The sequence below is a fragment of the Pongo abelii genome, chromosome 23, assembly GCF_028885655.2.
Source record: "Pongo abelii isolate AG06213 chromosome 23, NHGRI_mPonAbe1-v2.0_pri, whole genome shotgun sequence".
In the NCBI taxonomy this organism is placed as follows: domain Eukaryota; kingdom Metazoa; phylum Chordata; class Mammalia; order Primates; family Hominidae; genus Pongo; species Pongo abelii.
Window position 1 is genome coordinate 43,585,096 of NC_085929.1, and position 10,872 is coordinate 43,595,967.

A 10,872-nucleotide genomic window follows, 5' to 3' on the forward strand; every position below is an offset into this window, starting at 1 on the left:
CATGTCTGTAGGTTTGCCAGCTGGGTCTGTGTCCCCAAAACTGTGCGGTGGCCGCCAGGGATGGCCAGCTCTGGTCAGTGAAGGTAGAAAGGGGAGAGACCCTGTTTCTGAGAGCAGTAGCAGGAAGAGCGGGGGCTCTGGAGGCAGCCAGTCCTGGGTTCTAATCTCTGCTCCAGTCCTCTCTGGCTGTGTGACTTACAGCAACATGTCTCTGGGCCATGGTTTCTCCATCCATAAAATAGGGCCACAGCATCCGCCTCTAGGGCTATTGGGTGGATTATATGAAGTCAAGTTCCCCTAAAATCCAGCCTGGATGTGGAAAGTGCTAATAATTAAGAGCTTCCACTGTTGCAGCCCAAGGAGCAGCAGGTGGAGCAGCACGTGGGCAGTGGCGTCCCAGACCTGCCCCTTTGCCCCACACATAACGCCCTTCCAGAAGGAAGGGAAGAGCTAGGAGGGGAGGGGCAGGGGCCTATGGGCCGCATTAAATGGTGGTTTTCTACTGTAAAATTTAGCCCAATTTGAATCCCAGGACTAGAGGGCCTATGGGGTGGAGCCCCGGGACCCCCAGCCCCGCCCTTCTCCAGGCCAGGTGTTGCGGGGCAGATCCGCACGGTCTCCCTCCGCCTCCCGCCGCCAGTCCCTGCTGCTCACCACCCTCGCGCAGGGCACCCCAGCCCGTAATCCAGCAGTGCAGGCCGGGCTCGAAGAAGTGGGAGCGCGCGGGCAGGCAGACGGGGCGCACCGCGGCCGAGCGCACCACCGGGTGGTCGAGCTGCAGCAGCGCCACGTCGTAGTCGTGACTGTCCTCTTCGTGGTACGGGTGCAGAAGCAGGCGGCTCACCTTGAAGGACACCTCGCCAGGCCAGCGCGAGTTCTGCCACACCTTGCCCAGGAACACGGTCCACAGCACCGGGGAGGCCATGCTGGGGTGGGGTGGGGTGGGGTGGGAGGAAGCTGCCTCTTCCCATTCAGGGACCCTCAGGATAGCCAGCTCCCCGCCCGGGACAGTGCCCTCCACACCCAGCCCTCCCTTCCCTCCCTGAAGGTCGCCTAGCTGGTGGTACAGCGTTCAGCCTTCACCTACTCGGCCTGCCTGGGTTCCACGCCCCAGCTTCATCCCTCCCTAGACATGTGTGTGCCTCTCTAAGCCTCTGCCACCTCATCTGCAAATGGGAATGGCATTTTCTACTCGAATGTTCTTGAGAGAATCCAATAAGACCGTGTATCTAAAAAATGTAGCACAGTGCCAGGCCCCCGACACAGATTTCTTTTTTCCTGTGCGCTTTACAGACCCAGGCTGCTCTGAATTCCCTGAGGCTGGTGGGTCCTAGTGGGGAGCGGGTGGGAGTCGAGCGTGGAGGAATTGGACTGCGGCAGTCAGCTGCCTGGGTGGCAGATGGGCAGCCTTCGGGTCTCTCTACCTGAGGGCAGTGGGGAGCCTGGGATGGGGTTAAAGAGAGCTAGGTGGTCAGAGCACCCTGCGCCCCAGAGAGGATACAAAAGGGGATCCCTGTGCAGGGCCTGGGGGCGGACCTGGAGCCCAGATCTGTCTAGGGGTGGATTGGGGGAGGTTTCAGCCCACCAAGCAGATGGGAAAGATGGCCATGAGGCCTGATGAGATCTCCCCTGGGGGGGTCCCCAGCCCCACCTGCTACCTTGTGTCACACCTCGGGGAGTGTCATAGCTTATGACCAGGTTGGGCAGTTCTGTCCTTTACTGCATCCCCAGTGTCTAGCACAGCCCCTGGCACATAGTAGGAGCACAAGTGTTGCTGAATGAGTGAATGAGATGAATGAATGAATTACTGGCCCAACTTAAAGCAAGATACCAAAAGTAGATGGCAGAGAGGTGGAACAATGTGTTCAGGGACCCAGTAGGTCCTGGTGGAGCCAGGACTAGAACTCACGTCACAGTAGCCTGTCTGGGGGGTCCACCACCCTTCCCTCTATCTGCAAAGAGCTCAGACACAGTGCATCTTCCACCCGGCCTTCCCTGCCCTTGTCTCTTACAGCCTAGGCCCCCACACCCTCCCGCTCACCTGTCCTCCTGGAAGCAGTGGGCAGCTGTTATCACCCAGCGGTCAGCGATGAGGGCCCCCCCACAGATGTGTCGACCCCGAACCTGGAGGCTGGCCTGCCATGGCCACTCACCCTCGGAGGACACAGCTCCACCAACAATGCGGCTGGAGGGGCCCTGGAGGCCACAGTCTGGGAATGGGGGCAGGTGGTGGGGTGGACAGAGGAGGAGGGGAAGGGGAGAAGCAGACAGACAGACAGAGGAAGGGCAAAGGAAAGAGATGGAGAGACAGAGAACAGGAGAACGATGGAGGCAGAGAGACCATCAGGACCCAGGCAAGGGGGCAGAGGATGGGATAGAGACCAGGGGACAACAGTGAGATTTCCCTCCAGCTTCCTGCTGTGGGCAACCCCCTCCCTCCCAAGCTCCAGGGCCCCGGGCAGCCGGGCAGGGCTCACCACAGTGCTGCTCGTCCGAGCCGTCCCTGCAGTCGGGCCACCCATCACACTGTGGATTGGGCTTCTTCACACAGCTCCGGTCCTCACACTGGAAGGTGAATGTCCCGCACGGCACCCCTGGGACAGAGGGGATGGGGACAGGGCACAGAAGGTGGGTCTCTGAGCCCCAAGGGAGCCTTCCAAAGTGGGGTGCAGGAACGATGGAGCCAGGAGGTGACTAGAGAGTCTTTTCCTGAGTCTCCTTTACGGTCTCCTAAAAGCAGGCCTTGTCCCCCCGCCCCCACAGCCCCTCCACTCAGACTGGCCTGTTGAGCACAAAGTGGTGTCTCCATTCTCAGACTGGAGATCCTGACCACAAGGTCATGTCTCCCTGTCTGGTGTGGAACTTCAAGGCAGAACTGTGCCTCCACTTTTAGACCAGGGTCCCCACCTAGCCTGGCAGTCTCCCAGGCTCTGGCCCTGCCCAGTTGTCCACCTTTTCCTCCCTGCTCTTCACTGTAAAGAACTTTCCACTCCACCACTTGGTCTTTGCCTCTTCTTTCCTTCTGCCTATTTAAGTTTTAATTCTCACCAAGGGCCAAACGCCTACCTCCTCCAGGAAGCTTTTCATATCTGACCTCCCTGCCCTCCAATCTTCCTAAAAGGCAGGAGAGTCACGCATCGTATCCTCCTACTAACAGATAAGCCTTGGAAGGCAGGGCCCGCATCTCTGCTGTTTTATTCCCACTTCCTCACTGCACCTTGCCTATCGCTGGGTAGCCTGCAAGTGTTGGTCAGTTGGTCAGTTGGATGAGTAGATGCATGGATGGATAAATAGACCCAGACAGAAGATTGGGCAGACAAGCCAATAGGTGGAGTGGTGGTCCATTAGGGAGATGGACAGACAGCTAGAAGGTTGGATAAATGTGTGGATGTAAGGACCAGTGGACAGACAGGGGGCTAGGGAGATCAGTGGATGGGTGGATGGATGGATGGATGGATGGGTAGATGGATGGATGGATGATGGATGGATGATGGATGGATGGATGATGGATGGATGGATGATGGACGGATGGATGGATGATGGACAGATGGATGGATGATGGATGGATGGATGATGGATGGATGATGGATGGATGATGGATGGATGGATGATGGGTGGATGATGGATGGATGGATGATGGATGGATGATGGATGGATGGATGATGGATGGATGGATGATGGACGGATAGATGGATGGATGATGGATGGATGGATGATGGATGGATGGGTGATGGATGGATGATGGATGGATGGATGATGGATGGATGGATGGATGGATGATGGATGGATGGATGGATGATGGATGGATAGATGGATGGATGATGGATGGATGGATAATGGATGGATGGATGATGGATGGATGGATGATGGATGGATGATGGATGAATGGATGATGGATGGATGGATGATGGATGGATGGATGATGGATGGATGATGGATGGATGGATGATGGATGGATGGATGATGGATGGATGGATGATGGACAGATAGATGGATGGATGATGGATGGATGGATGGATGATGGATGGATGGGTGATGGATGGATGATGGATGGATGGATGATGGATGGATGGATGGATGATGGATGGATGGATAGATGATGGATGGATAGATGGATGGATGATGGATGGATGGATAATGGATGGATGGATGATGGATGGATGGATGATGGATGGATGATGGATGGATGATGGATGGATGATGGATGAATGGATGATGGATGGATGGATGATGGATGGATGGATGATGGATGGATGATGGATGATGGATGGATGATGGACGGATGGATGATGGATGGATGATGGATGGATGGATTATGGATGGATGGATGATGGATGGATGGATGATGGATGGAAAGATGGATGGAAAGATGGATGATGGATGGATGGATGATGGATGAATGGATAATGGATGGATGGATGGATGGATGATGGATGGATGGATGATGGATGGATGGATGATGGATGGATGGATGGATGATGGATGGATGATGGATGATGGATGGATGATGGATGATGGATGGATGGATGATGGACAGATGGATGGATGATGGATGGGTGGATGGATGATGAATGGATGGATGGATGGATGATGGATGACGGATGGATGGTTGGATGGACAATGGATGGATGGATGGTTGGATGGATGATGGATGGATGGATGATGGATGGATGGATGATGGATGGATGATGGATGGATGGATGGATGATGGATGGATGGATGATGGATGGATGGATGATGGACGGATAGATGGATGGATGATGGATGGATGGATGGATGATGGATGGATGGGTGATGGATGGATGATGGATGGATGGATGATGGATGGATGGATGATGGATGGATGGATGGATGATGGATGGATAGATGGATGGATGATGGATGGATGGATGGATGATGGATGGATGGATGGATGATGGATGGATAGATGGATGGATGATGGATGGATGGATGGATAATGGATGGATGGATGATGGATGGATGGATGATGGATGGATGATGGATGGATGGATGATGGATGGATGATGGATGGATGATGGATGAATGGATGATGGATGGATGGATGATGGATGGATGATGGATGATGGATGGATGGATGATGGATGGATGATGGATGGATTATGGATGGATAGATGATGGATGGATGGATGATGGATGGAAAGATGGATGGAAAGATGGATGATGGATGGATGGATGATGGATGAATGGATAATGGATGGATGGATGGATGATGGATGGATGATGGATGATGGATGGATGATGGATGGATGGATGATGGATGGATGGATGATGGATGGATGATAGATGATGGATGGATGATGGATGATGGATGGATGGATGGTGGACAGATGGATGGATGATGGATGGATGGGTGGATGGATGATGGATGGATGGATGATGGATGGATGATGGATGGATGGATGGATGGATGGATGGATGGATGATGGATGGATGATGGATGACGGATGGATGGTTGGATGGATGATGGGTGGATGGATGGATGATGGATGGATGGATGATGGATGGGTGGATGGATGATTGATGGATGGATGATGGATGGATGATGGATGGATGGTTGGATGGATGATGGATAGATGGATGGATAGATGGATGGATGATGGATGGATGGATGATGGATGGATGATGGATGGATGATGGATGGATGGATGATGGATGGGTGGATGGATGATGGATGGATGGATGATGGATGGATGATGGATGGATGATGGATGGATGGATGATGGATGGATGGATGGATGATGGATGGATGGATGGTGGATCCATGATGGATGATGGATGGATGATGGATGATGGATGGATGGATGATGGATGGATGGATGGATGGATGGATGATGGATGGATGGATGATGGATGATGGATGGATGATGGATGGATGGATGATGGATGATGGATGGATCGATGATGGATGATGGATGGGTGGATGGATGATGGATGGATGATGGATGATGGATGGATGGATGATGGATGGACGGATGGATGATGGACGAATGGATGATGGATGGATGGATGATGGATGGGTGGATGGATGATGGATGGCTGGATGGGTGGTTGGATGGATGGATGGATGGATGGATGGATGGATAGATGGATGGAACAGTGGCCATACAGACCAGTAGTCAGCCAAACCAGTAAATCGGTAGATTGACAGTTTGATGATAGGGAGATTGATGGTTGCACAGGTCAGTAGATGCATAGATATATGGGTAGCTGTATGAATGGATGGACAGATGGTGATTAGAGACCAGAAGATAGATGAATGAATGGATGGATCAACGGGTGGATGGGTGGACAGATGGATGGATAGATGAACGGACAGACATACAGATGTAAATACAGAGGGGTTGGTGGGTATTGAGAGGAGAAGCTAGAAACCTTTGCTGAAGCATGTAGCAGGCCTAGACTGCGTTTGGTGTCCCTCCAGACACTCGGCCAGGCCCTGCCCTACCTTCCTGGCACTGCTCTTCATCGCTGCCGTTGAGACAGTCAGGCTGCCCATCACAGACTTTGGGCAGTGAGATGCATGTGCTGTCCTCTTGGCACTGGAATGTGGCTCTGCAAACTGTGTGGGGACACAGAGAGGGGACAGGTGGGAGGAAGCCAGAGGAGCCAGCCAGGGCTTGGCGATGCCTGTAGAAGGTGTGCTGTATTGCACATTACCGATCACAAATCTCTTTCTCTGCTAGTTTGTTTTTATGTCTCACTTTTGTCACAAAGGCTGGAGTGCAATGGCACGATCTCACTGCAACCTCCCAGGTTCAAGCGATTCTCCTGCCTCAGACTCCCGAGTAGCTAGGATTACAGGCTCCTGCCACCACGCCCAGCTAATTATTGTATTTTTAGTAGAGATGGGGTTTCACCATGTTGGCCAGGCTGATCTTGAACTCCTGACCTCAGGTGATCCACTCGACTCAGCCTCCCAAAGTGCTGGGATTACAGGCATGAGCCACTGTGCCCAGCCTCTTTCTCTGCTACTTTACACCCAGAGTTTCACAGCAACCCTGTAAGATACCCCATTTCACTGGTGGAAGCAGATGAGGTGACTCATCCAAGGTCACTTGGCTAAGCCAGAATTTGAAGCCAGATGTTCAGTTTCCGAATATGAGGTACCTCCCCCAGCACCGTGGCAGGATCATCCCCCCGCCATGAACATCTCGCTTCCGTCTTCCCACATAATTCAACCTTTGACAGGGCAGAGGAGGGGGACATCTTCCTCACCCATTCTGTTCCTTCTCGGAGGGCTGGCTGGGACAGGGGCTGGGGGTGATGGCCCTGAGCTGGAAGTCAGGAGACCTGGCTCCCCACTTCTCCCTGCCACTGTCCCATGAGGTGGTCTCGGGGAGGCTGCATTCCCGGTCTCTCTCATCTTGCCACCCTGGCACAGTGAGAGAACCCCACTTCCTGGGTGCTCATAATGGAAGCTGCATGTAGAGGTGGGGTCTCCACTCAGCTCAGAGTAGGGAAGGTGTGGAGGGAGAAGGGATGGGTGGGGAGAGGAGGGATGCGCAGGCGGGTTACTCACCGCAGTTTCTCTCATCCAGGCCGTTGGGGCAGTCCTTGACCCCATCACAGGCAGGGACGCAGAGTCCATTCACAGAGCAGAGGAACTCTCCAGGGCAGGCTGCAAAACCACAGGGGACCGTGGAGGCAGGAAGGGAGCCATTAGGCCATGCATAGCCGCGAAGGCGCACAGACACGCATGCACCTGTTCACCCACACGCGCATGGACAGGCAGCCACAGACGTGTTCCTGGGCACCTGTGTACACACTCCAAGCAGACATACATATCCAGACACACACACAGAACACACAACACACACATGGGTATGTATGAGTGTGTATTCCTGCAAACCCTTGCGGCTGCCTTGCACACGTGGGCACACAAAGCTGCATAAATTTGTGCAAGCACAAGCACACACACATAGCACACACACTCTCTCTCTCTCCTTTTGTTCAGCCTCATAAGCAGCTGCCCACAGCCCCCTTCGTGGTTCCAGGGATGGCCAAGAGGCAGTGAGTCGCTGCAGGGGGTTCCCCCAGCTGCCCATACTCATGGTCCGACTGGTTGTACAAGCCATAGTGCACCCGCACACCGGGCCCAGTGAGGGAGATCTGGGAGGTGAAGTTGATGGTGATGCCGGCCGTGGCCACCACGGGGATCCTCTCGGCGTAGGGCTGCAGGATGCGCAAGCCACACAGCCTGGGGGGGAATCAGAGACGACTCAGGGCTGCACTGGCTGGTCTCCTGGGTCCCGTGCACAGACAGAGCAAGGACAGGACAGCCAGAGGGGCAGGGGGAGCTGCACACCCGCTGTGCCTCCTCTGCCCTGATTTCTCCCTTGGATGAGTGCTCACCCCCAGAGTCATCTTCTAGAAAGTAGCCTGGCTATGTCACTCCCCTGCTCAAAAATCTTCAATGGCTCCCCATTGCCTGCCAGATAAAACTCAATTCTAGTCACAGTCACCTGTGAACTGTGAGGTTCTAGCAAGTCAGGGTCCTTCTTTGAGCCTCACTTTCCTCCCTTATAAAACAAGAAAAATTGGCTGGGCGCAGTGGCTCACACCTGTAATCCCAGCACTTTGGGAGGCTGAGGTGGGTGGATCACCTGAGGTTGGGAGTTCGAGACCAGCCTGACCAACATGGAGAAACCCTGTCGCTACTAAAAATACAAAATTAGCCAGGCGTAGTGGCACATGCTTATAATCCCAGCTACTCGGGAGGCTGAGGCAGGAGAATCGCTTGAACCCAGGAGATGGAGGTTGCGGTGAGCCGAGATCGTGCCATTGCACTCCAGCCTGGGCAATAAGAGTGAAACTATGTCAAAAAAAGAAATAAAAAGACAGAAGGAAGGGAGGGAGGGAGGGAGAGAGAGAGAGAGACAGACAGAAAGAAAAAAAGAAGGAAAGAAAGAAAGAAGGAAAGAAAGAAGGAAGGAAAGAAAGAAAGAAAAGAAAGAAAAAGAAAGAAAGAAAGAAAAGAAAGAAAGAAGAAAGGAAGGAAGGAAGCAAAGAAGAAAGAAAGAAAAAGAGAGAGAGAAAGAAAAGAAGGGAGGGAGGGAAAGAAAAGAAAGAAAGAAAGGAAAAATTATTTCTGTTGACCTTGAATCTGACAAAAGGCTTCAGTGTGTCAGTTGAGGCAAAAGCCCTTGACTGCCCCACTGTCCACAGATGTGCAAGGTCATTTGCCTTGAGCTTGGTGTGGGACGAGGGGGCAGGAGTGTTTCCCATTTAGGCACCAACCCTCCTGCCTCCCTGTGACACTATGGGCTTGAGGGAAGGAACAGTCCTTCTCCCATGACCAGTAGCTTAGTGCTGATGGGCAGCACTTCTCTGTGCATGGCCACACGGGGTGGGACCACCCCCAGCTGTGGGAGCACCCTCACATCCCTGTCGGACAACACCGCCCCTGCACCCCTGCCACACCACCACCAACAAGATACCCTTGTTCAAACAGAGCAGGTGGGGGAACCTCCAGAGAGGCTGAGTCTTTCTCTCCTACCAGAGAACAGGTAGGAGCCCTCCCATCTCCAGGGCATGGGCCCAGGGGTTCCTCCTGCAGAAAGTCTGGTGCACCTCACCCCACAGAGCAAGTGGGCAGCGGCATGCCTTCACAGAGTGGGTGCAACCACTCCCCCAGAACAGTGGGACCCTCCCTCCACAGCAGCCGGGGGTTCCTTTTCATCCCAGATGGGACACCCCTGCAGAACAGACGGGGACAGCTTCATCAGCTCATAGAAATGCCCTCCACAGAGCAAATCGGAGTGCTTTGCAGATGGGGGAAACACACCCAGGGCGCAGGTTGAAAATCTGCCGGGAGAGCTGAAAATGCCCCTGGCAGAGAAAGCAGATGGAAATCCAGAGAGCATCAGGAATGCCCCTGAAGGCCAATGGGGATATCCCACAACAAATCCAACACGCTGCGGAGCCGGCCATGATTCCCAAGAGCCAGGCACTTCCCCAGAACTTCTAGAACGTGGTAAGCACTTAACCGTTCAATAAGTTAATCAATTCATTAGCCACTGAACAGCTGAAGATGAGCTTTGAGGCTGTTTTAACATCTCAAGGTGTGTGGCTGGGGCTGAGCCTCATTGGCTATGACATCACAAGGCCTCGTTGCACGGGGATTCTGAGGTTCAAGCAGCACCTCCACCCAGGGAGGGAGGAATTGCTCTCATCCCATTTTACAGATGAGGCTCAAGAGCGCAGGAGCCAAGGTGGAGCCAGAAGCTGGCCTCAGGACCCAGAAGAGCTCACCTAGCTTGCTTGGGGGGAGACATCCGAATTCCCACTGCAACAGGAGCTCTGAGGTCTGAGCCCCCTACATCCCCCATGTCCTCCACAGGCCTGGCCTAGACTCTGGCACCCCCTTAAGTCTATCTGGCCACAGTGACCACGATCTTACCCTTACACCAACCAGCAGTTCTCAAAGCACAGTCAGGGTACCCCCGGGGGTCCAAAAGTCATTTTTATAGTAACACTCAGATGTTACTATAAGATACATAACACTCAGATGTTACTATAAGATGTTACTATAAGAGGCCTTTTTTGCCCTCATTCTCTTGTAAGGTGACAGGCGAGTTTTCCAGAGACTACGTGATGTGTGACATCGAGACTGATTGAACTCGGAGGCAGATTCAAAGGTCTTGCCTGTTGTCGGTGAAGCCAGTTGTTAAAGAAATGTACAAAAATGTAAAATGACAGCACTCTTGTCACTAAATATTTTTACTTTTGGAGGATGCAACTAATTTTCATAGAATGTTATTTATATTCAAATGTGTAATGGGCTTATAATTATATTAAAGGAATTAATAAACATTTTTAAATTTTGTTTCAATTTCTAATGCTGCAAGTATA

General features: G+C 52.8%; 1 protein-coding gene and 1 long non-coding RNA gene across 2 annotated transcripts in view; one reads left to right on the forward strand and one right to left on the reverse strand.

Annotated features, from left to right (window-relative positions):
* TMPRSS6 (transmembrane serine protease 6) overlaps positions 1-10,872 on the reverse strand; it is a 41,400-nt gene that overhangs the window by 3,197 nt on the left and 27,331 nt on the right. Inside the window, exons 10-15 of the mRNA XM_054543383.2 lie at positions 8,073-8,218; positions 7,541-7,639; positions 6,467-6,580; positions 2,478-2,594; positions 2,042-2,210; positions 655-926 (exon numbers count right to left, since the gene is read on the reverse strand). Coding sequence (XP_054399358.2) covers positions 655-926; positions 2,042-2,210; positions 2,478-2,594; positions 6,467-6,580; positions 7,541-7,639; positions 8,073-8,218 — 917 coding nt within the window. The remainder of the gene's footprint in view (positions 1-654; positions 927-2,041; positions 2,211-2,477; positions 2,595-6,466; positions 6,581-7,540; positions 7,640-8,072; positions 8,219-10,872) is intronic.
* Positions 7,555-10,858, forward strand: LOC129052652 (uncharacterized). Its single transcript, XR_008517746.2, has 3 exons — positions 7,555-9,994; positions 10,206-10,325; positions 10,585-10,858. It is a non-coding gene; the product is annotated as an uncharacterized LOC129052652 (long non-coding RNA).